This window comes from Ahaetulla prasina, chromosome 3 (assembly GCF_028640845.1).
Source record: "Ahaetulla prasina isolate Xishuangbanna chromosome 3, ASM2864084v1, whole genome shotgun sequence".
Lineage (NCBI taxonomy): Eukaryota > Metazoa > Chordata > Lepidosauria > Squamata > Colubridae > Ahaetulla > Ahaetulla prasina.
This window is the reverse complement of record NC_080541.1, coordinates 186,019,006-186,045,289: the sequence shown is the minus strand read 5'-3', so window position 1 is coordinate 186,045,289 and position 26,284 is coordinate 186,019,006. Positions and strand designations below refer to the sequence as shown.

At 36.8% G+C, this 26,284-nt stretch overlaps 2 protein-coding genes across 2 annotated transcripts; both read left to right on the top strand.

The window, feature by feature from the left end:
• The first annotated feature begins 1,486 nt into the window (after positions 1-1,486).
• On the top strand, positions 1,487-12,763 carry LOC131195200 (bcl-2-like protein 15). The gene is made up of 8 exons (XM_058176929.1): positions 1,487-1,679; positions 2,478-3,413; positions 3,642-3,800; positions 5,063-5,107; positions 7,455-7,499; positions 8,107-8,231; positions 11,282-11,500; positions 12,614-12,763. The coding sequence occupies exons 3-8, from the start codon at positions 3,683-3,685 to the stop codon at positions 12,629-12,631; spliced, it is 570 nt and encodes a 189-aa protein (XP_058032912.1). The 5' UTR covers positions 1,487-1,679; positions 2,478-3,413; positions 3,642-3,682; the 3' UTR covers positions 12,632-12,763.
• A 1,743-nt stretch (positions 12,764-14,506) lies between these two features.
• BCL2L15 (BCL2 like 15) lies at positions 14,507-23,740 on the top strand. The gene is made up of 5 exons (XM_058176922.1): positions 14,507-16,248; positions 16,419-16,615; positions 18,706-18,830; positions 22,512-22,730; positions 23,356-23,740. Exons 2-5 carry the CDS (start codon positions 16,471-16,473, stop codon positions 23,371-23,373), a joined length of 507 nt encoding a protein of 168 aa, XP_058032905.1. The 5' UTR covers positions 14,507-16,248; positions 16,419-16,470; the 3' UTR covers positions 23,374-23,740.
• Positions 23,741-26,284: the final 2,544 nt, after the last annotated feature.

Below are 26,284 nucleotides of genomic sequence, written 5' to 3'. Positions count from 1 at the left end.
AGTGCTTTTTGGTATTCCTGTGCATTTTCCATCATCCAACATAGATTGGCAATATGATCACGTGTTCCTCTTTCTTTCCAAAATGTTGCTTCCGAAATCAGGCAGTTTCTTGTTGGCAGTTGAAGTCAAGAAAATTTTACTCACATGAGGTATCAAGGCTATGGTTCAGTGGTTGGAACAGTGTTTTGTATCACTTTTTTTTGGTATTGGGATAAATTACATTCTTTTGGCTGCTGACCAGTCTTCTATACACTTTGGCAAAGTGCTGTCACTGCTTTTGTTGGCAGTGGTCTCAGCAACTCTGCCGTGCATATGCTTCATTTAGATGCTAAGTGAATGGAGTAGCAAGGTATATAAAATCTTTATTGATTTACTTCCATTTAGATGCTATTTCATTTCCCAAAAATTGGCTTACAGTGCACTACAATTAGAGTTAAAATTAATAGTAACATGCACTAAAATTAGAGTTAAAATTAATAGTAACCATGATAAAATTAAAAACAACAAATTCTTCTATCAGTGCTGATATGATCTTACCCCCAAAAGCCCCCTTGAAACCCATGTTTTCACAGCTGTTCATGTAAAAGGAGGGCAGATGACAGTTCAATGCAAGGTAACATGCATCTGAAGTGGTTTGCTCTTACATGGATTCTTTTCTAGGTTTATTCAGCAATTAGAGAGCCTGTATGTTTGCTGTAAAATCTCTTACTGTACATAGGAAATGAATCAGGATAGTTGAATATTCAGATAGCTATAAAGTGTATTTGAAAAACCCACACTAATACTGAAGGAAAAAAATATATAAAGTAGAAGATTGACCTAAAAGTTATTTTTTAAAAGATGTGTTTTTCTCTTGTCTCAGGAAAATGGTGTCACTTTCAAAGTCATTTTAGTATTTCTGCAACTCAAGTAAATTTGCAAATTGGTTCTTATTCTGCTCTGGAAAAAAAATGGCTATAGCAGGAGAAAATGTTGCATCTGTTTTCTCCTCAACCCAGATGAAACTTATGTTTTGTGTTAGGAAAAACAGCAGTAGTTTTGGATAAGCTGCCCTCTTTTTTCCGTCTGGAACCCAGGCTGTCAACTTTCCAGCTAACAAGTTCAGTGTCTTTAACCACTGAGCCATTGCTATATATATAATATAGGTTGTTATGAGGGGAAGTGTAATAGGGTGAGCTGCCTGCCGTTACTTGTCCCAGCTTCTGCCAACCTAGCAGTTTCGAAAGCACCTAAAAATGCAAGTAGAAAAAATAGGGACCACCTTGGTGGGAAGGTAACAGCGTTCCGTGCGCCTTTTTTTAAATTATTTTATTTGCATTTATATCCTGCCCTTCTCCGAAGATTCAGGGCAGCTTACACTATGTCAAGCAATAGTCTTCATCCATTTGTATATTATATACAAAATCAACTTATTGCCCCCAACAATCTGGGTCCTCATTTTATCTACCTTATAAAGGATGCAAGGCTGAGTTGACCTTGGGCCTTGTGGGACTTGAACCTGCAGTAATTGCAAGCAGCTGCTGTTAATAACAGACTGTCTTAGCAGTCTGAGCCACCAGAGGCCTTTGGGATTTAGTCAGGCCGGCCACATGACCACGGAGACGTCTTCAGACAGCGCTGACTCTTCGGCTTTGAAACGGAGATGAGCACCGCCCCCTAGAGTCAGCAACGACTAGCATGTATGTTCGAGGGGAACCTTTACCTTTACCTTTTATGAGGGGAAGTGGGTGAACCCGGCATCTTTTGATGGCTCTGAATTGCGACTTTAGCAAAACTAATCGTCAAGCCCTGGCTGGGGGGATAGGGGAACTGCTGTGGGGACTGCGTAATGGCTGGGGGAGCAGCATGGCTTCAGCGGCTGGCGTCCCAGGGGCTCCTGACAGCTGCCTGCTCCTTCGATCCAACTTGCCCCGTTTCCATCAGCTGACCGGCACTAATGGCAGAGCAGCTGGCACAGTGTCGGGTGAAGGAATGTGAACTGCCTTTTTCTAGCCACCTGGAGCTGAGCCCCCAATGGCTGTAGTTACGCCGGGGTAGCCCGGGAGATCCGGAAGGAAGAATGCATATAGCCGGATATTGGCTACAGGGCTGGGCTGGGCCGGGCCGTGGCCGGGCCTATGTTAATTCAAAGCTATTTACAGCGCTGACTTTGTATCTGTTAAAACTCAGTCCTGCCAGACTGCAGACTCATTAAAACCTGCAGCAAGTAACCTTGTTTCGGAGTTTGCTTAGCTGGCGTATGGACGCAGGAGATTAATTTTCCCAGTTCCCAGAGCATTAAAACCCTGCCAAGACCTCTGTTATGTGTTGTAAAAAAAATCTGTTAGAAGTATTCTGGGAAATCCCAAATCTTCTTCTTAATCTGGAGAAGAGTTTGGGGAGCCAATTCATTCACTGGTTCCACTTTCCACTACTGGCTCCACTAAAACTGAAATTATTTTCACTTCCACTATTGCTTCCCTGGAAATTTCTTTCAGAAGACAATGCTCAGAAGGCATTGAAGATTTGGGCCGGGGGTCCTGACAGCGTGAAGGGCTTGTTTCCTGGTTATGGTAACATTATGAATTATAATATTTCTCGGCATTTATAAACACAATATAACACAATGTAGTGGAGTGGTTAGATTGCACTACTGCAGGCTCCTTCTACTTCTGCTGACCACCGGCTGCCAGCAGTTCGAGTGTCACCGGCTCAAGGTTGACTCAGCCATCCACCCTTCCAAGGTTGGTAAAATGAGGACCCAGATTTTTGGGGGCAATATGCTGATTCTGTAAACCGCTCAGAGAGTAAAGCACTGTGAAGTGGTATATAAGTCTTAATGCTATTGCTATGAGCTCACTGGAGCTGGGCAGCCAAAAAAATTAAATATATAATAATAAATGTCTAGAAGTTCAGGTAAAAGGCAGTGCAGAGCCAAGCTTAGCGAATCTTTAAAAACAACACAGGGTAAAACTCTGTTAGAAGCTAGATGGCATGGTGTCAAGAAATAACAGTTGTCCTTACTGTATTATACAAATTTGGGGGAGAAAAGGCGGTAGCAAATAAGTTCTACATTGTTGCCAATAAAGCCTAAATGGATGGATACCTAAAGCTGTTAGGGATCAAGATAAAGTTGAAGGGGACTTTATAATTGGAAAACCCAGTTCCTCTTCAATGGGAAGAAATGATTGTGAAATAATATAAAGTTACAATCAGATGAGATTTACGGTATGCATCTAAATAACTGAAAGAATTGTTGAAAAAAATAGACACATACTGTAGTTGCTTAATGAGACATATTACTGCTATTATAGCTGCATGAAAATGTCTTGGAGTTCAAAGGTTATGCATATAATATCAAATATCAAATTCTACTTCCTTTTAGGCGACTGAGTCTTGAATAATAGAAGAGAAAGCATTGGTATCGGTTTCTGGTAATTAGTATTTCTTATTTATCATAGTTGACAATATATTTAGATGACTATGGTGTGGCCACCATATGGCTATGGTGTGGCTACCAATGTATCACAGGAAACAAATAATTTTACTTTGAAAATTATGTTTCCTGTTCTGAGGAGTATCTGCTGAATGTTATATATTTTGACCTGTAAATGAAGGAAGCTACTAGAGACTGTTTATGTTTGATCTCTTCTAAACAACAGAAGAAACTACTCTTAGAAAAATAAGACAGAAATATCTGAACATGAACAACTCAGTGACGTTTGAAGAACAAACAAAACAAATTGCGGAAGAATTATTTACTACTCTTTACTCAAGGAAGCAATATCCTCTCCAGGCTAGAAAAATGATCATAATTGAAGGTAATGACAATTTTTTTGGAGGAAAATTTGCAGGAGGGGGGGAGGGAGTGGCTTCGTGTTTGGCAGATTTTGAAGTCAGGACCAACAGCTGCATCTAGCTTGGAGGAAAAAATAAGTTTGCTACACGGCATTTTTTTTGCTAGTTTCTATATGCTGTAGTGCAGTGGTGTCAAACTGGCAACCCACAGGCCGAATGCATCACACGCAGGCCATGCCCACCCCAGGTCCGTAAAGGCAAAAAGTCATGATACATCATGTGACATCACATGACACAATCGAGTTTGACATCCGCGCTGTAGTGCATAGATGCTAGTGGAAACTACTAATTTAATGGATTTTAACCATTTGCCCTGTAATTGATCAGTTACATTTAAATAAAATTTTAAAATTCAATAAGATTTCTAAACTGAATAGTTCTGCTTAAATCTACTGCTTATTAATTAAAACATCAGTTGATTTAACGTATACTAAAGTTTCAGGATGTTGTTAATTCTCCTGTAAGAGCTACTATTTTTAGCAAGACTATATTTGCCTCGGTAGCTAGCATGACCATGGGTTGTACTGTACGGGAAAAATGGGATTTATATTCAAGTAGATATTTAAAACATTACATTGGGATGGTTGATGGGGGAACTTTAAGGAGGCAGCTTTTAAAACACAGACAGGCCCTATAGCAAAGTCAGTCCTTGGGTTTTCAAAATCCTGAATTGCCAGACTCCTGATTCAGTAGCAGGAAACATGAGATACACATGAATTACTTCTTTGTAATGAATGCAAATAGGAACACATGTAAGTTATAGAGCAATCCATAGCCATATGGTCAGTGATCTAATACCATGGCCACCGACATAAGACATGAAAGTGAGCAGAAGCCGTTCCCAGATCTAACAGTAATAATAATAATAATAATAATAATAATTAAGTAACATAAGAATTGGCCTCCAAATTGAAACTAAAACCAGATAGGTCAGTTTATTCTACGCAATCAGTTGTGAAATCATTGTGCTTCTGTCTCAGACACATCAATAGTGAAGCAAAATAATTTAGTCTGAGCATGCTGTTGCTATTTTGAGATTTACAACCATTGTATACCAAGATATGCCCTGTACATTATATTACGATGATGACATCCATTAACTTTCCTCCACTTCTTTTATCTTTATAATTATGCAAACTAGGCTAGCTGAGTGAGCTTCATAGATAACTTTCCCCCTTTCAGTTCCTTGTTCTCTGAGATAGAAAACTTTGTTTTCTCTTCATAGACCTAGAACTAACAAGATACAGGACCTGGACAAGTGTACCAGCAGGTGAGAACTATGTTTGAGAGCTATGGGTGGGCGAAGGAGTGTCACAGGAACATGTGGAGCAGTGGAAGGTGAGTGGGTGCCATAGGAGACAGGGAAGGTGCCACAGGCAGTCACTATAGAGCATGGGCAAGTAGAAAAGCAGTCCCTAAATCTAATAGTAACAAAGGAATTGGCCTCCAAATTGAAACTGAAACCAGATAGATCACTTCATTTTACACAATCACTTGTGAAGTCATTATGTGAGTGACTTCAAATTCTGTCTCAGACACATCAATTGTAAACAAAATAATTTAGTTTGAGCCTGTTGTGTATCATTTTGAGGTTTACAACCATTACATACTGTCAGAAGAATAATTTGGGGTTCCAACTTGAGCCGGGGTTACACAAGAATAAATAAAAATGAGATGCAGACAGCTGTGAGGAAAGTAGAACTATTTATTCCTAAAAGCAAAACAGTTTGTCTGAGGTGGAGAAGTTTGTTTGGGGTGGGGACGTGTCTACATGGTGAGAGGCATATATGTGTGTGTGAGTGTGGGTGGGTGGGTGGATATCAGGGGTGAAATGCTCCCGATTCAGACCGGATCGCTCAATCCGGTAGCGATGGTGGTGGGTGGTTCGGAGAACTGGTAGCAAAAATCCCTGCCCACCCACCCGCCCCAGCTGAGCCATGGGATCATCAGAGGTTTGGTATTTTTTTACTTTTGAAAGCATTTTTTCTTCGGCCAAAAAAATGCTTTTAAAAGTAAAAAAAAAGTCTCTGATGATCGCGCAGCTCAGCTGGGATCGTCAGAACCCTTTAAAAGCATTTTTTCTACAAGCTCTTCGGCCGAAGAGGTTGTAGAAAAAATGTTTTTAAGAGTGATCAGGCAACTCAGCTGCGATCGTCAGAGCCCTTTAAAAGCATTTTTTCCTCTGGTGATCCCAGCTGATCATCACAGGCTTTTAAAAGCATTTTTTTTACAGAAAAAATGTAATTCTTGTAGAAAATTTTTTTTGTTGAAAAATGCTTTTAAAAGTTAAAAAAAAAAGTTGGCCATGCCCACCCAATCACATTACCACCATCACCACCAAGCCACACCCACAGAACCAGTAGTAACAAATTTTACATTTCACTCCTGGTCGATATGTATTCTTGTGTATATACAATTTTATATACAATTCTATTGGGAGACTTAATTTAGTTAATTCTATTTGTGTTTGCAGACCTTAACTTTTGATGTTTGGATTAGGTCTCGGGGACCTTTTTCAGGGTTTGAGGAAATTTGCTAATTTGATTAACTTGGAGACACTAATTCTCAGACCTTTGTGGATTTGGTTAATATATTTAAGGGAAAGATGGAAACAATATAAAAAATAAAATATATTTGGATATAAAATGTCTCACAATACCAAGATATGCCCTATGCAAAGTATCTATTACTTTGGTAACATCTATTAATGTTCCTCCATTGCTTTTATCTTCACAATTAAGCAAGCTAAACTAGCTGAGTGAACTTGATAGATACCTTTCTCTCTCTGCCTTTCTCTAGATGATTCCCCCTTTCAGTTCCTTGTCCTCTGAGATAGAAAACTTTGTTTCTCATCATAGACCCAGAACTGATAAGATGCAGGAGACAGGCAAGCAGGCCAGGAGGTGAGAACTGTAGTTTAGAGCTTGGGTGGGCAAAGAAGTGCCATAGGAACGTGGCACAGTGGAAGTTGTGTGGATGCCATAGGAGACAGGAAAGGTGCCACAGGCAGGCACTATAGAGCATGGGGAAGTAGAAAAGCAGTCCCTAAATCTAATAGTAACAAAGGAATTGGCCTCCAAATTGAAAATGAAACTAGATAGATCAGATTATTTTATACAATCATTTATGAAATCATTGTGTGGGAGACTCCACATTCGGTCACAGACACATCAATTGTGAAGCAAAATAATTTAGTCTGAGCCTGCTATGTGCCATTTTGAGGTTTACAACCATTTCATACCAAGCTATCCCCTGTGCAATGTATCTATTATTTTGATAACACCCATTAACTTTCCTCCATCTGTTTTATCACTACAATTAGGCATGCTAGGCTAGTTGAATGAGCTTCATAGCAGGGATGGGTTTTACTTACCTTTACTACTAGTTTGCAGCGGGAGTACACTTGTGCGCGTGCTTTTGCGCATGCGCGGATGACCCATGATGATGTGGCAGATGGGTGGAGCCTCCCGCCGGTTTTACTACCATTTCTAAAGAACCAGACAGAACCAGGAGCAACCCACCATTGCTTCATAGGTACCTTTCTCCTTCTGCCTTTATCTAGATGATTCAATTCCTTGTTCTTATCTCAAAGAAAAAACTTTGTTTTTTCTTCACAGACTCAGAATTGATAAGACACAGGGCCCAGGCAAGTGGGCCAGCAGGTGAGAATTGTGCTTGAGAGCTATGAGTGGGCAAAGGAGTGTCATAGGAAAGTGGTTAGAGTGCAGTATTGTAGGCTACTTCAGTTGACTGCAGTTGAACTGCAGTTCAGCAGTTCAAATCTCACTGGCTCAAGGTTGATTCAGACCTCCATCCTTCCGAGGTGGGTAAAATGAGGACCCAGATTGTTGGGGACAATGTGCTGACTGTAAACTGCTTAGAGAGGGCTGTAAAAGCACTATGAAGCAGTATATAAGTCTAAGTGCTATTGCTATTATGAGAAGCCAGTAGGGAATGTCGAAAATGATCATCACATGACTGCAAGGATGCTGTGTTAACTGCAACTTCACAGACTGGTTCTGAGTCTCCCTCGTTCAGCACTTTCCTAACTTTGAATAGTCGCTAAACAAATGATTGTAACCTGAGGATTACCTGTATTTTTTAAATAAGCAAATCTAAATTCTCTTTAGCTAAACTTAAGATGTAGGTAAATGTTAAATTGGACATGTCAAAAGGATTAGAACTGAAATAGAATAGAAAACGAATTAGAATATTTTTTTACAAGAGACTGAAACTATAAATCTGTATTGGCTTTCTGTTAACCAACAGTTGATTCTGCAAGCAGTTTTGATCCAGTTGATATTGCCATGTTATTGGGATCCATAAGAGATCAGTACAAAACAGAGATGGAGGGCCAAGTACAAGCAGTTATTGCAGAGGAAAGCATAACAACGGTAATTACCTTCCTAAGCATGCTGGACCAAACCCATTAGTTTTAATTTACCATTATCTAATAGAAATTATCTATGTAGATGTAAATTTTGCCAGAATACTTTTCTGCTGCCTCATAGATACAAAGCATTTTACATTGGCTACTTTGAACTGCCCTAGTTTGATATGTTTTATGCTGTTTTTTTAAAAAAATGTAATTTTGTTGAATGTTACAATTAAAAAAGTAGAAACTTCAAAAAAAAGAAAAAAGAAAAACCAAGTTCAGAAAAGAAGGCAAAATAGAAAAGAAAGAAAAATAATATAGTAAAAAAGCAAAAATATAAAGAAATAGTTTCCCCTTCCATATTCCATATTCCAAGTATAAACAATTTTAGTAATTTAGTACCTTCTTTTAAATACAATAAATGATCTGTTCTTCTCATATGTCATTTCTTATCTATAAAAAAATCTTTAGAGATTTATTAGCAGAATTAACAACATACCTATATAGCCTGAATCACATAAAATAACTTTATATCCCTTCCTTAATCTTTAATCCCTTCAAATAATGTCCTAGAACTTGATTTCTTTTAATTTTTTTCCTCTGACTCTTCTAACAAAATCCTTCAAAACTTTAACAAAAGTCTCTTTTGTAAATCCCATATAGAAATATATCCCATATCCAAGCCACTCATTTGATTCATTATTTGTACATCCCTTTTAATTATTAAGACATCACAGTTTCACTTGCATGTTTGGTCCAGTGATTAAGGTGCAGGAGACTGTGAGTTCCAGTTCAGTGTTATTGAGTCTGGTACCACCTATGCTATACTTGTGCATTTGTTTTTTCTTGCCTAAATGTAGAGCCTTACTTTTTTTAACCATTGAATTTCATTTTGTTAGATAGTGCCCAGTGTTCAAGTCTGTAAAGATCCTTCTATATCTTAAGCCTATCTTCTGGAATGTTGGCTACTTCTGCCAGCTTGGTGTCATCTGCTAATTTGATGAGTTTTCCATCTATCCCCTCATCTAAATCATTGATGAAGATGTTGAAGAGTACTGGATCTAAAACAGAGCCTTGGGGTACCCTACTGCATATTTCCCACCTTATAGATGCAGTTCCATTGAGGACTACACGTTGAGTGCGGTTTGTCAGCTAGTTACGAATGCTGTTTAACCCACATTTTTCTATCTTATCAAGTAGTAGGTTGTGGTCTACTTTATCAAATGCCTTACTGAAGTCCAAGTAAATTATATCCACAGCATTCCTAATTTTGTCGCTTTGTCAAAGAATATAATAAGATTAGTCTGGCATGATCTGTTTCTGACAAACCCATGTTGGCTTTTGGTTATGACTTTGTTTGCCTCTAGGTGTTCACAGATTCATTGCTTTGTCATCTTTTCCAGAATCTTCACAGGTATCGAGATCAGGCTGATAGGTCTGTGGTTTTCTGGATCTATTTTCCCCCCTTTTTTGAAGATGGGAACTACATCAGTTCTTTTCCAGTCCTCTGGTAGTTCCCTGGTGCCCCAGGATCTTTGAAAGATATAGTTCAGTGGTTCTGAGTACACGTCTGCCAGTTCTTCCAGAATCTTGGGGTGTAATCCATCTGGTCCTGGTGATTTTAACTGGTCAAGGGTGGACAGGTGCTCACTTACCATTTTCTTGCCTACTTTAATCTTTAGTTCCTTCTACTGTCCAGTTTTCAAAGCACCATCCTATTGTTTCTTAATTCAAAATTCTTTCTTTCCTATGAAAATGAGTCTTATAATTAATTTCAAAATCTTGCTTCAAAGCCATCTGAACCCGTAGTCCACTTGTAACTTTCCAAAATCAATGTGATCCTACTGACCCTTTTTTCCTTAAACCTATTTCACCAAGGATTGAAAGAGTCTTACTCATTGCCCTAAAACTTATCATTGTGAAGGTTCCTAATAGCTAAAAAGCAAGTTAAGAAGCAATTTCCCAAAGTGATTAAGAAATGAGGTTCAGTGAGCCTTATGTCCATATTCACAGGTGTCAAACTCGCCACGTCACGTTGCTGTCACATGACATTTGCATGTGACACATCTGGGCCAGGGGCCGCCAGTTTGATACCCCTGAATAGACTATATTGCAGCTGGATTAAATCCATAATTCACAGCCACTCAACTCCTAAATTAAACACAAAAATCTCAGTTCCTGCAGTCTACTAACAAGAACCAGCTTTCCAGAGTTCATGTGAGAGATCTCATGATATTTTCTTTTTCCAGAGATATTTCATTAACCAGAATTCTTCATCTGACCACCAATCTCCATTGCAATGCTGTCCCTACTCCTCTAGGAATGTGAATCTTCACTGGAAGTTTTATTTTATGCTGGTTTTTCATCTATTCTGTATTACATTTTCAAGAGCAATACGGTGATTAGAGCTATGTGGGACCTATTTAGATCAACAGATTAATATAGCAAAAAATAGTTAATTATAGGATTCAAGGCACCTCAGTTGCCACTTATATCCCTGTTCTTTCATTTCATTTTATTTCTTTCAATTCTTATTTCATTGTCTATTTTTCATTTTCATTCATTTTCATTTTCATTCATTTGCTATTTTAGGCACTAATAAAAGGAAGCTGTAGTATCTTCTGATATCTTTATCCATAATCGTTTTACTTTCATTTTTATTATCTAGTGATTAGCTTTAGTCAGGAATAATATAAAAACCAAGGCAAGTAATCAAATGATTCAGTCTAGAATTGAAGAGGAAGATGATTCCACCAAGATCTCATGTCAAGCATTGACATCATTATTTTATATTTGCTTGTCTCTTCAGCAGCTCTTGATCTTCATCTTTTTCCTAAGAAGGGACTGGTTGGTTCATGAAACTTAGACTATTCTAAGCTTTAATTGAAATACTTTAAGTGTTATCATCGTCAATTTTGTTGCACAAGTTGAACAAAACAGATCTTTAATCCTATTAATAAATGTTTGATTCAAATTTTAAGGTGAACCAGAGCTGTTCCCCACCATAAATACCTATTGTCTTTCAGTAATTGCATTTTATTTAAAAAAATATTCATTCTGTGTTTACAGATAAAGAAATGTGGAGAAGTAGCAGAATCTCTCAGCAGGAATTGGATCAGTCAAACTCCTGGGCTAGAGCCTGAAAGAGCTTTTCTAGCTGTTGCTGTGAAATTGTTTGAGAAACTTATAAATGAAACTCATGGAGATAAGGGCCAGATAAACATACTTACGGAAACAATAAATGGAAATCCTGAAGTGAGAAGCTATATTGAAAGGCAAGGTGGTTGGGTAAGTTAAATTAATGTTTAACTGTGACTTAGCACTTTGGTAGATTGCATTCAAGGCCAGCCTTCAAAAACTTTTTGCATTCAAGGCTCAGAAAACTTTTTGACCTCACCCCGTTCCTAAGAGGACTATAAGGGGCGTGCATAAGAGCACAAAAGTGCCTACCGTTCCTGTCCTATTGTTCCTTTCATTATATCAAATTAACATAGTTGTTGCATACTTTTGCTTATATATATATATTTCTTTTATGATGTGTTGTTGTTTTATGTCGATGTTTGTGTATACTGTTGTGACAAAATGAAATAAAAAAAAACAGAAAAGAAATAACAAGCAGAACAACATGAATTATTTCATTAATTCCAGTGAAAAGACTGATTAAACAGTCAACAATATGGAAACACCACATGAAAAAAAATTCAGTGTCCTATTTTAAAAATTTATCCCTCAGTTTTAACTGAAATATTTCTGAATGTAAAATTCTAAATGTAAAACAATCTGCACTAATACAAAATGATCCACTCCTTTCTCACATGCACATGAGTGCAGAGACTCTTATATCCTTATATTAATCGTTTCATAGTTCCCATCACCAATATCTTTCCACTGATGACTGTATAACTTGTTGCTGGCAATCCTTATGATTTATATTGATATATTGATCATCAATTGTGTTGTAAATGTTGTACCTTGATGAACGTATCTTTTCTTTTATGTACACTGAGAGCATATGCACCAAGACAAATTCCTTGTGTGTCCAATCACACTTGGCCAATAAAATTCTATTCTATTCTATTCTATCCTAATTCATGGATGTCACTAATCTGCAATCCCCAAACAAGAAACAGAAGGAGCTGATTACTGACGTCTGCCAGGGACAAGGCAAGCTCCTTCCATATTTAATGGATGGGACCATATCCTTATCTTGTGCAGTGAAATTCCCTCTGAGTATAAGGTATGGGGGCAAATACAGTGGCATCTACTGATGTCATTTTCAGGTCATAAATCAAAATCCCAATGTGTTTCACAACATGGATTCAGGATCTTTACTATATACTTTGGAGAAAGATCATTTATTGCTTCTTCCACCCTCATCTTTCTTTCTTTCTTTCTTTTAAGGATAATCTTGGTGTCTAAACAGCCCATAGTTTCTTGGTTTCAATATGAAGAATCCATCTGATATTTTGGAATAAATAGAGCTGGAGAGTTACTTCAAAACTGGAAATGGAATTGCAAATGAATTGAAAAGGCTATATACAATTTGTAACGAAACAGAATAAATTTAATTAATTTAAAAAGAAACTCATAATAGCTTGGTTGTCATTGCAATTATTATTTTATTTATTTATTTTATTTTATCACATTTATATAATTTATATAATTTATCACAATTAAATTGTCAGTCAAGGAATTTCATAGATAATTCCTGCAGCCACAATTCCACACAATACATTGCACCAATTTACAGTCCCCTGCTTAAGTAGATCATCAGTTCCTTGGTCCTAGTTATTAATATATTCCTGTTTCATACAAAGGAAATGTCTATATCGGGGAAGACTGGAGCATTACTGGCATCTTATTTTCCTGGGATGTTAGTTGGTGTCACTTCTCTATATGTAAACATTTGCAGGAAAAAATATCCCAGGAAAATATTGTAAAGCATGTTAGAAAGCTGTAACTAACCATATTGGCATGTGAAGAAGATAGTTACGAATACCTAAGAATAAGAAAGATAGAAGAAATATGGATTATTAAAGTTCAAGATGTGTGATATATGCCTTATCTGGAAACTTACCTCATTTGTTCCAAATGACAATGGTTTTCCCTCAATTTATTATTCTGATATGATCTATATTGCTCACATGTAGTATCTACACATAGATATAAGGTATAATTGAATCAGAAACTTAAATTATTTAGCAGTTACTGGTATGAAGCATTCTGCCTCATTGACAGTTACATAATGTTCTCTAAATCTCATGTGCATGTTTTAATTCAAAGCAAAGCCTTAGAAAGAAGAAAAGAAGCCCTGTTGCCTTTGGGCTGAGAATCACATCCCATTGAAAGGATTAATTAGGTTCTTTGAAGTCTTTTATAGAAAACATTATTTTGGGAAATAGGTTCCAAAGTCCAAGAAAGGGAGAAGAGCTCTATTGACATTAGGTTTCTTCTGGAGCTTGAGGAACACCGTTGCTTCTTCTTTGCAGGCAGAAAAAAGCCTTTTCTCATTGGTATAGTAGAGCTGCCCTTCTTGAAAATAAACAGGTGCAGAAGCCTAGCTCATTTGCAGTTTAATAGCACTAAAAGTTTTGGCACTCTACTGCAGGGGTCTGCAACCTTAGCAGCTTTAAGACTTGTGGACTTCAACTTCCAGAATTCCTCAGCCAGCTTTGCTGAATGATGCATATTATTTGTTAATAGATAAAAGATAAGATCTTATGCAAGCAGCAGTTAAGAAATCAGAAATAACATGCATTTTAACTTAAAACAAGTAAAACAATTTTATACTTTTTTTTCATTTACTTTGCACAGTATCTTGTCATTTTCTCTAAAGAAAGAAAAAAACAAAAAATATTTTCATATTTCATATCTATAAACAGAACTTCATGATCCTTCAGAAACAACATATTAAACGTTTTAATTTTTAATACTTTGAAATGACATCCCACAAATTAATTTATCACCTTTTCTACATCTCCTCTTAGTTTTAATACCATACCTTATCATTTACTCTAAAAATGCAATGCCTTATTCCCATAGCTTACCTATTAGCAAATCTTTAAAACTTCATCATTCAGTTCTAATCAAGAAAAATCAATTAAAAACTTCTGGAGAAAATAAAAAAGAATCATACAAATTTTAACCTTGGTTGAATAATCCCACTTTGTACACATTCATTTTACTTTTAAAAATCTTGATGGCTATTCTTTGTAAGTAATATCCCCAAAGCAGATTTATAGGATTTTCTTCATAACACATTTTTTATAAATCCAAAGTAAGAAAATTGTCCAAGTCACTTTTCTGAGTTACAATTAAATCTTTCTGATTGCCTATAGAAGGGGTGTAAAGAATAGTATAGAAGCCTGGAGCCCATGGAGCCACCCTGGAAACAGTGAAGGACCCACCACAATGCCTTTGCACATGAAAATGGAGCTTCAGAGGGCTGCTGGCAGAGCGCTTGGGCCACCACAGGTGCCTCTGACACGAGTGATGCTGAGCTGGCCACGCCCACCCTGGCTGCATCCACCCTGGCCACGCCCACCAGTCCTTCCCCCCACCCCCCTGAGGTCAAACACAATCTTGATCCGGCCCTCAATGAAATCAAGTTTGACATCCCTGGCCTATATTAACCACGGTCTCCTCTTACCATGTTTTTCTTTCATCCACCACATTTTCCCAGGAAGAAATTTCTGAAACTCAAAATATTTATATATTTGAATAAGATTTTAAACAAACCACAGCAGGTATTTCTTTGTGTCAAAATCTTCTTTTCAGTCAATCTGACCCCTTTAGTCAATTTAAAAGCTTTCCAAAATCAACATTATCATTATTCTTTTTTTTAAATTTCCAAATTAATTTTTTAATATCCAAATTTTCAAATTATAACTATCGTTATAGAAAACATCTGTTAGAAGCACTCTGAGAAATCCCAAAACTTCTCCTTAATCTAGAGAGGCATTTGGGGAGCCAATCCATTCATTGGTTGCACTTTCCACTATGGCTACTGGTTTCAGTAAAAGTGAAGTTGTCTTCAATCTGCCATTGCTGCCCGAGAAATGCATCTCAGAAGGCAATGCTGAGAAGGCGTTGAAGACCGGTTTATATCCCTGGGCCTTGGGTCCTAAGAGTGTGAAGGGCTCTATTTCCTAATTACGTTAACATCTATGGATTATAATATTTCTCAACTGTGATAAGCACAACATATTCTCTCAGGCTGGCAATAAATAAAAATAAAAATAATATATATCTAGAAGTTCAAGCAGATAATAGTGCTGAACCAAGCTTAGCTGATCTTTAAAGGCAATGCAGGAGAACTCCTAGTTAAAAGCTGGCTGGGGTACCAAGAAACAACAGGGTTGTTAGGATACAAATTTGGGGAGCGGCAGGAGCAGATAAGTTTTACAATGTTGTCAATAAAGCCTTGATACTGGTAGATGGATCCATAAAGTTGTTAGGGGGAAAATAAAACTGAAGGGGATTTATGGAAGATTTATAGTATGCATCTAGAGCCATGATGGCAAACCTAATGCATGCATGCCAGAGCTGGCATGCAGAGCCCTCTCTGTGGGCACATGCGCCATCACCAGCTGCTCTTCTGGTTTCCAGTGCTCCGGCATGCACGAAGACCAGCTGACTGGAGCACATGTGTGTGCCGGGAACGCAAAGACTAGGTGGCCAGAATGCATGTGCACCCACCTGCTGATTTTCGGGTTTCTGGTGCTCAGGCATGTGTGCATGTGTGCATGTGCGTTCTGGTTTGGGCACTCAGCGGTGTGCATGTGCATTCCAGTTTTGGCAATCGGTGTCAAAAAGGTTTGCCATCACTGATCTAGAGTAACTGAAAGAATTTTTGAAAAAAATAGATATCTGCTTATGAGCGATATTACTGCTGTGACAGCAACATGAAAATGCCTTGGAGTCCAAAGGTTATGAATACAATATCAAATATCAAATTCTACTTCCTTTTAGTCAACTGTCTATCTTGAATGGTAGAAGAGAAAGCATCGGTGGACTTGATAGTCTGAACGCTTCTGGTAATTAATGTTTTGTAATTATCATAAATGACAATATCTTTAAAAAGGTGATGGTGAAACTATAGATATATCACAGAAAACATAATTTCCTTTTCTGACCTGTAAATGAATGAAGTTGCTGGAGACTTTTTGTTCAATCTCTTCTAGACTTTTTGTTCAATCTCTTCTAGACAACAGAAGAAACAACTCTTAGAAAAATAAGTTTGAAATATATACCTGAAGATGAACAATTCAATGAAGTTTGAAGAACAGACAGAAAAAATTGTGGAAGCCTTGTTTACTACTCATTGCATAAAGAAGCCAAGAAGGTTAAAAGCAACTGGTCGATGCCTGGAGCTCCACTCTGGATATGAAGTCCAAGCACAAGGTATAAGGGTTTCTTTCTACAATAAGTTGTGATCGGGTAGGGGGTGGCTTTGTATTTCCCAAATTTTGAAGTCATCTACAAAATATTAAATTGGGATGATTGATGGTGAGACTTTAAGGAAGCCAGTTTTAAACACAGACAGCTCTCTAACTAAGTCAGTCGAGTTTTCAAAATCCTAAACTGCTAAAGTCTTGATTCAGTAGCAGGAAATATAATATATATGAAACTTATATAGATAGATAGATAGATATATCAGGTTTCCCCCAAAATAAGACCCTGTCTTATATTTTTTTGAACCCTGAAATAAGCACTTGGCCTTATTGCCATGTGCTCAAAAGCCTGATTGGGCTTATTATCAGGGGATGTCTTATTTTGGGGAAAACAGGTTATAGAAATATTTAAATATTTTATATAATATATATAATATAATTAATTATATAATATAATTAATATTAAGAGCCGTGCTTGCGCAGTGGTTAAATGGCAGGGCCCACAGTCCGGAGTTCAATCTGATGGGGCTCAAGTTTGACTTTTTCTGTTTTGTATTTTATTTCTATTGATAAAATATAATAAATGTGTTACTGAAGATCAGCCTTCCATCCTTCCAAGGTCAATAAAGTGAGGACTCAGTTTGTTGGGGCAATATGCTGACATTGTAAACTGCCCAGATAGTGCTGTTAGTACTATGGAGTGGTATATCAGTCTAAATGCTATTGCTATCGCCAATTACTCTTCTGTGTAATAGCTGCAAAAAGGAACACATATAGGTAATGGTGGCCATTTAGTCCGTGGTCTTTGCAGATTTCATGGTTAGTGTGGTAAGACATGAAAGTGAGCAAAAGCAGTCCCCAAATCAAATAGTAAGGTAAGAATTGGCCCCAAAGTTGAAACTGAAACCAAATAGGTCAGTTTATTCTATGCAATCACCTGTGAAACCATTGTGTGAGGGTTACCAAATTCTGTCTCAGGCCATCTGCTTCAATTGTGAAGCAGATAAATCAGTCTGCGCACGCTGTGGGATATTTTGAGGTTTACAGTCATTACATACCAAGATGTTACCTGTCTAATGTATAACTTTGTTACTATCTATTAACTTTCTTCCACTGCTTTTATCTTCACAATTATATAAGCTAGGTTAGTGGAGTGAGCTTTTTACTTCTTCCTTTCTCTAGATATTTCCCTTTTCATTTTGTTCTCCGAGCTAGAAAACTTTGTTTTCTCTTCATAGACTTATAATTCATAGAACAAGAGTCCTAGAGAAGGAGGCTAGCAGGTGAGAACTATGAGTGAGTGAGGGAGTGTCAAAGGACAGGCACTATGAAGCATTGGAAAGTGTGTGGGTGTCATAGGGGAATGGGAAGTTGCCAAAGGCAGGCACTATAGAGCAGAGGTATCCAACTTTTAAGTCTTCTTCTTCTTGTGCCATATCTATCACTGGAAATTGGTGATCGTGTTGACAATCCTATTTTTGTCAACAGCCACATGAAAAGTGCTGCTGAGTTTTGTCCAAACCAGTCCCTTAGGTTTTGAAGCCATGATGTTCTTCTACCTGGACCTCGTTTGCCTTCAATCTTTCCCTAGAGGATTAAGTGATTTTCTGGTGGTGCTTTGCTGGCTGGGGAATTCTGGGAGTTGAAGTCCGCCAGGCTTAAAGTGGCCAAGGTTGGAGACCCCTGTTATAGAGTAGAGGCAAGTGGAAAACCAGCAGGAGCAACTTACAACTTCCTGCCAGCTCCCCCATTGACTTCACTTATGCAAAGCCAGTAAGGAATATCAGAATTTATGATTACCTGACTGCAAGAATGCTACATTAACCGCAACTTCACAGACTGGTTGCAAGTCCCCGCCCTTGTTCAGCACTTTCAGCACTTTGAATAGCTGCTAAACAAGTGGTTGTAACCTGAGAATTACCTGTATTTTTTTTTAAATAAGCAAATATAAATTCTCATTAGCTAAATTTAAAATGTAGGCAAATGTTATATGGGACATGTCAAAAGGGTTAGAATTGAAATGGAATAGAAATTGAATTAGGCTATTTTTGTGTAGGGAGAGCACATGTAAAGCTGTATTGACTTTCTGTTAACCAACAGGTCCTTCTGCAAGCAATTTTGATCCAGTTGTTATTGCCAAGTCATTGCAGTCCATAGGAGATCAGTACAACGCAGAAATCGAGCCCCAAGTACAGGCAGTTATTGCAGAAGAAAGCGGAAAAAGGGTAATTACCTTCCTAAGCATTCTGGTCAAAATCCATCCGTTTTAGTTTACCATTAACTAATAGAAATTATTTTTGTAATAATTTATAATTTTGTAAAAATTGTAAATTATGCTAGAATACTTTTTTGTGGCCTCATAGATGTAAAGCATTTTATATTGGCTGCTTTGATCTGTTCCAGTTTGATATGTTTTATGCTCTATTTAAAAAAATAGCAATCTTTTTGAATGTTGCAGTTAAAAAGGTATGAACTACTACAAACTTTTAAAAAAAGAATAAAAAGAAAAACCAAGTGCAGAAAAGAAGCCAAAATAGAAAAGAAAAATAGAAAAGAAAGAAAAATGATATAGTAAAAAAGTAAAAGAAATATATAAAGAAATAACTCCCCCCTCCATAACAGATATAAACAATTTTAATAATTTACTACCTTCTCTTAAAATACAATAAATGATCTTTACTTCCCAATACGTTGTCTCTTATCTATAAACAAATCTTTAATGCCCTTTTTTTAAAACCAGAGTTAACAACATACCTATATAACCATAATCGCATAAAATAACTTCATATCCCTTCCTTTTACTTTACCAATCTTAATCTTTAATCCCTTCAAATAATGTCATAGAACTTGCTTTCTTTTCATTTTTTTCTCTGTCCTTTCTCACAAAATCCTTCAAAATGTCAACAAAAGTCTCTTTTGTAAATCCCATATAGGGATATCTCCCATATCCAGCCCATTCTTTTGGTTCATTATTTGTACATCCCTCTTAATTATTAAGACATTACAGTTTCACTTGCATGTTTGGTCTAGTGGTTAAGGTGCAGGAGACTAGAGTTCCAGTTCTGTGTTATAGGCATGGAGATAAGATAAAAGAAGAATTAAAAATTCATTTAAAAGAAACCAACAACATGAATAATGAAGATGTAGTAGTGAATTGGAATAAATTTAAAAATGCAATAGAAGATGTAACAAACTCCAAACAGAGAGAGGGGTACCACAAGAAACAACAGTGGATGACAGATGAAATTCTTCATCTTATGGATGAAAGAAGCAATTATAAAAATGAAAACAAAGAAAAAAACAATAAATTGCAGAAAACAATTAGAAGAAAAATTTGACTGGCAAAAGAAAAGTGGCTTGCAAAGAGATGCAAAGAAATAGAAGAGAGAGAATGTATGCATGATAATTTCAACTTACACAAAAAAGTGAAAGAAGCAATTTTAAAATTTCTACTGGAATATTATCAGGACCTGTGGCTTTCCTTGTTTTTGCTATTTTTATTGCGTGTTCAACCTCCTCCATAATGATGTTTGATCCAGTTGTTATGCTAGGGATATCCTCCCTAGTGTCCTCAAAAAATTCTTCAAAATATTTTTTTCATCTTGTTAGTTTTTCATCTTCATCTAAGATAATTTCCCCTCCTTGTCATCTAAGTTGTTGGTTTTATTTTTGTAGAGGCCTGCTGCTTCTTTCACTTACTTAAGAGGGGTGACCTCTATAACAACATCCATAATAGCATATTTTTGGGACATCATTCTAGAATAGAATAGAATAGAATTTTTTATTGGCCAAGTGTGATTGGACACACAAGGAATTTGTCTTGGTGCATATGCTCTCAGTGTACATAAAAGAAAAGATACGTTCACCAAGGTACAACATTTACAACACAATTGATGGTCAATATATCAATATAAACCATAAGGATTGCCAGCAACAAGTTATAGTCATACAGTCATAAGTGGAAAGAGATTGGTGATGGGAACTATGAAACGATTAATAGTAGTGCAGATTCAGTAAATAGTCTGGCAGTGTTGAGGGAATTATTTGTTTAGCAGAGTGATGGCCTTCGGGAAAAAACTGTTCTTGTGTCTAGCTGTTCTGGTGTGCAGTGCTCTATAGCGTCGTTTTGAGGGTAGGAGTTGAAACAGTTTATGTCACGGCCCTCTTCTTGATTCGTGCAGTATACAGGTCCTCAATGGAAGGCAGGTTGGTAGCAATTATTTTTTCTGCAGTTCTAATTATCCTCTGAAGTCTGTGTTTTTCTTGTTGGGTTGCAGAACCGAACCAGACAGTTATAGAGGTGCAAATGACAGACTCAATAATTCCTCTGTAGAATTGGATCAGCAGCTCCTTGGGCAGTTTGAGCTTACTGAGTTGGCGCAGAAAGAACATTCTTTGTTGTCCTTTTTTAATGATGTTTTTGATGTTAGCTGTCCATTTGAGATCTTGCGATATGATAGAACCCAGAAATTTGAAGGTTTCTACTGTTGATACTGTGTTGTCAAGTATTGTGAGAGGTGGAAGTATGGAAGGGTTTTTCCTAAAGTCTACCACCATTTCTACGGTTTTGAGTGTGTTCAGTTCCAGATTGTTTTGGTTGCACCACAAGGCTAGTCGTTTGACCTCTCGTCTATATGTGGATTTGTCATTGTCTCGAATGAGACCAATCACTGTTGTGTCATCTGCGAACTTCAGTAGCTTAACAGATGGATCGTTGGAGATGCAGTCATTGGTATACAGAGAGAAGAGAAATGGGGAGAGCACACAGCCTTGGGGGGCCTCTGTGCTAATTGTACAGGTATTTGATGTGATCTTGCTTAGCTTCACCTGCTGCTTCCTGTTTGTTAGGAAGCTTGTGATCCACTTACAAGCCTGTTCCGGTACCTGTAGCTGGTTTAGCTTAGTTAGGAGAATGTCTGGAATGATGGTATTGAATGCTGAACTAAAGTCTACAAAAAGGAAAAAAAAACACCTTATTAATATAGCAAACAATAGTTAGTTATAGGATTCAAGGCATCGCAGTTGCCACTTATATCCCTATTCTTTCATCTTATTTTATTTCTTTCAATTCTTATTTCACTGTCTGTTTTTCATTCCTTTGCTATTTTAGGCACTAATAAAAAGGATGCTGTAGTATCTTCTGATTTCTTTATTCATAATCCTTGTACTTTCATTTTTATTATCTAGTGATTAGCTTTAGTCAGGTGTAATATAAAAAACAGAGCAAGACATCAATGACTCAAGTCCAAAACCAGGAAGGCACTCTGTTTTTGTTTCAACAAAAATCCTGCAAAAACATGGTCAAGACTCAGCCCAGTGATACAAACAGAGAATTTTGTATCAGAAATCAAGGTTCAGAGGGTACAATACAACAAGGTGAGATCAATCCTAGGAAAGCCTGAGAAAGAAAATGATGCTATTATGGATGTTGTTGTAGAGGTCACCCCCTCTTAAGAGGAACTTGTAAACTTTTTTAAACAATCTGGCACGTATATATCTCTCACTTTCAGTGTAATGATGTTGACTGTCTTTGAGACAGTTCCTTTGTGTTGGGTTTCAGTCTATTAATGAGTGGAAAATGATTCCACCAAGATCTCATGTCAAGCTTTGACATCATTATTTCATATTTGCTTGTCTCTTCAGCAGCTCTTGATCTTCATCTTTTTCCTAAGAAGGGACTGGTTGGGTCATGAAACTTAGACTATTCTAAGTTTTAAATGAAATACCTTAAGCATTATGATTGTCAAACAATTTTGTTGCGCAAGTATAACAAAATAGATCTTTGATCCTATTGATAAATGTTTGATGTAAATTTTAAAGTGAATCAGAGCTGTTCCCCACCATAAATGCCTGTTGTCTTATAGTAGTTGCATTTTCTTTTTGAAATATTCACTCTATGCTTACAGATAAAGAAATTCAAAGAAGAAGCAGGATTTCTCAGCAGGGATTGGATCAGTCATGTTCCTGGGCTAGAGCCTGAAAGAGCTTTTCTAGCTGTTGCTGTGAAGTTGTTTCAGAAACTTACAGAGAAAACTCATGGAGATAGGAGTCTGATAAACATACTTACAGAAACAATCAATGAAAATCCTGAAGTGAGAGGCTATATTGAAAGGCAAGGTGGTTGGGTAAGTTAAATTAATGTTTAACTGTGATTTAGCACTTGGTAAGATTGCATTCCAGGCCAACCTTCAAAAGCTCAGAAAACAGAAAAAAATAACTAGCAGAAGAACATGAATTACTATTCCATTAATTCCAGTGAACAAGATTATTAAACAATCAACAGTTGTACGTTAGAAATTCTGACTGTTGCAGTCTCAACCAATCTGAAAATACCACATGGAAAAATTTCAGTGTCCTATTTTAAAGATTTATCCCTCAGTTTTAACTGAAATAATACAAAATGTTCCACTCCTTTCTCACATGCATGTGAGTGCAGAGTCCCTTATATCCTGATTCATGGATGTCACTAATCTGCAGTTCCCAAACAACAAGCAGAAGGAGTTGATTGCTGAGGACAAGGCAAGCTCCTTCCATATTTAATGGATGGGACCATATCCTTATCTTGTGCAGTGATATTCCCTCTGAGTATAAGGTATGGGGGAAATACAATGGCATCTACTGATGTCATCTTCAGGTCATAAATCAAAATCCCAATGTGTTTCACAACATGGATTCAGGATCTTTACTATATATTTTGGAGAAAGATCATTTATTACTTCTTCCACTCTCATCAATCTTTCTTTTTTTTAGGGTAATCTTGGTGTCTAAACAGCCCATAGTTTCTTGGTTTCAATATGAAAAATCCATCTGCTATTTTGGAGGAAATGGAGCTGGAGAGTTGCTTCAAAACTGGAAATGGAATTGCAAATGAATTGAAAAGGCTATATACAATTTTGTATGTATGAAACAAAATAAATTTAATTAATTTAAAAAGAAACTCATAATAACTTGGTTGTCATTGCAATTAAATTGTCAGTCAATGAATTTCATAGATAATTCCTGCAGCCACAATTCCACACAATACATTGCACCAATTTACAGTCCCCTGCTTAAGTAGATCATCAGTTCCTTGGTCCTAATTATTAATATATTCCTGTTTCATACAAAGGAAATGTCTATATCTGGGAAGACTGGAGCATTACTGGCATCTCATTTTCCTGGGATGTTAGTTGGTGTCACTTCTCTATATGTAAACATTTGCAGGAAAAAATATCCCAGGAAAATATTGCAAAGCTTGTTAGAAAGCTGTAACTAACCATATTGGCAAGTGAAGGAGATAGTTACGAATACCTAAGAATAAGAAAGATAGAAGAAATATGGATTATTAAAGTTCAAGACTGTGTAATATATGCCTTATCTGGAAACGAACCTCATTTGAACCAAATGACAATAGTTTTTCCTCTATTTATTACTCTGATATGACCCATATTGCTCATGTGTAGTATCTACATATAGTTATAAGGTATAATTGAATTGGAAATTTAAATTACTTAGCAGTAACTGGTAGGAAGCATTCTGCCTTATTGACATTCCTTTCTTTTTTAATGGATATGGCAAGACTGACGGCTTGAAAATCTTTGTTTTTGAGCAAACTGCACTTTCAAATGTCAACTTCACATCCTTCAAATGTGTTGAACCAAACTTCCTATCACTCCAAGCTAGCAGAGCTTCAGCTTGGGAAATGTTGAATGTATTGATCCTGTTTAAAGTAGTAGTCTTTGCGTGCACATAACTTCTTGGCTAAAATAAAGTATATTTTTCTATATATTTCTTCTAAGAGCCCTGGTTGTGCAGTGGTTAGAATGCAGCATTGCATGCAAACTCTGCCCACATCTTGGAGTTCAATTCTGACAGACTCGGGGTTGATTCAGTCTTCCATCCTTCCGAGCTTAATGAATTGAGGAACCAGATTATTGGGGGCAATATGCTGACATTGTAAAGATCCCAGAGAATGCTTTAAAACACTACAGGGTGGTATGAAAGTCTAAGTGCTACTTAAGGAAATTCAACTATTTTCTAGAATGCGTTTGAAGAAATCAGAATCAAAGAAACAATGAGAAGAATGAGGATTATCCACTATATTTGTCTTCATGAACTATAATTCCAGTTCTCAAACAAAGGAAAGAAAATGTAGTATTGTAATCTTAGAAAAAGTCATTTAGGCCAATAAGTCCAACTTCTTGCTCAGTCCAAGAATCCAAACAGAAACTTCCCAGACACATGACTGTCTAGCTAGCCAGTAAGGGGAAGCCCACGTTTTAGGAAATTGGCTCCCTGCAAAACTATTCTTACCGAATGGAGGTTTTCTTTTCTTTTAGTCGGTCTGAACCTGCCTATGTGTTGTACTCTAGAATGGGAAACTGTATGCTTTCTGTGACAGTATAATAATAATAATAATAATCTTTTATTTAAAATTAAACATCATCAATTTCCTCAATTTCTTTTCATAGGTTGAATTTCTAACCTCCTTATTATCCTACTGCCTTTTTCTGAACCTGTTTTAGTTTGTCTGAATTGGTACCGTATTTACAACACTTCGTTAAAATCTAGTGCTCAGAACTGAAAGAGCATGCAAATTAAAGTGGAACTATTATTTCCCATTCTCTGGAAACTACACTTCTGTAAAAACAGGTAGAAACAGGTTACATTTGCATTTGCCATTTGCAGCTACAATGCATGGCTGACTCATATTCTGTTTGTGGTCATTTACTGTTCCAAGATTTTTTGCACAGACATCGTTACAAGCCAAGTATCCCCCATCCTATGCTACTTCTTTTTTGGCATAAATATAGATTTTAAATGCCTAACGTTGAATATAAATGAAGCAAACGTTCCTCAAAAATGAATTATTTCAGTACTTTAAACCATTGAAACAAGAAATAGCTTGTTTATGAGAAATGCATATTAGAAAAAAAAAGGATATAAAATATTTGATTTGCAAAAATTTGGTGAAGAATTTATTTCAGTGGGCACCAAACAGAGAAATGAAATTATTTTGTATATAAACCGCCAATAACAGCCAAAACTTGGAATGAGTGATGATTATGATAGACATGTGAGGGGGTGGCAGGGGTGAAATCCAGCAGGTTCTGACAGTTCTGTAGAACTGGTAGCAGAAATTTTTTGCAGTTCGGTGAACCAGTATCGGGAATTTTGAGTAGTTCGGAGAAATGGCAAATATCACCTCTGGCTGGCCCCAGAGTGGGGTGGGAATGGAGATTTTGCAATATCCTTCCCCTACCAAAGGTTTTGTGTGTGTGTGTGTGTGTGTGTGTGTGTGTGTGTGTGTGTGTGTGTGTGTGTGTGTATATATATATATATATATATATGATAGACAATTTAGAGCTTCTGTATGCATAGAGGTACAAAAATGGTGATGCAAAAGAATATACTTATTTTTCTTAAAGACATATAAGAAAGACAAAAAAAATTTCTTTTTAAATAATTGATATGTCTTGGCTATCTAAGAATTTAGTTTTCAGACCACAGCTAATGACCTTAGTAGTTAAAAGGAAAATCTGTCACATGAAAGTTAAATGAAACACTGTTTTAGCAATAAGGATGTCCCTGATCTTATCTCTGAAAGTATTGAATAGCAATATAAGCCAAGAATAAAGAATTGCTGAAGTGATGATTAAAGTGGACACATATAAATTATAGGTGCTACTGATTATATGGT

Excerpts from the sequence above, each read along its gene's own strand:
- LOC131195200 (XM_058176929.1), top strand. The coding sequence starts at position 3,683 with ATGAACAACTCAGTGACGTTTGAAGAACAAACAAAACAAATTGCGGAA. Across the intron at positions 3,801-5,062 it reads AAAAATGATCATAATTGAAG|ACCTAGAACTAACAAGATAC; the intron begins GTAATGACAATT and ends TTCTCTTCATAG. Across the intron at positions 7,500-8,106 it reads CCAGGCAAGTGGGCCAGCAG|TTGATTCTGCAAGCAGTTTT; the intron begins GTGAGAATTGTG and ends GTTAACCAACAG.
- BCL2L15 (XM_058176922.1), top strand. The coding sequence starts at position 16,471 with ATGAACAATTCAATGAAGTTTGAAGAACAGACAGAAAAAATTGTGGAA. Across the intron at positions 16,616-18,705 it reads ATATGAAGTCCAAGCACAAG|GTCCTTCTGCAAGCAATTTT; the intron begins GTATAAGGGTTT and ends GTTAACCAACAG. Across the intron at positions 18,831-22,511 it reads CAGAAGAAAGCGGAAAAAGG|ATAAAGAAATTCAAAGAAGA; the intron begins GTAATTACCTTC and ends CTATGCTTACAG.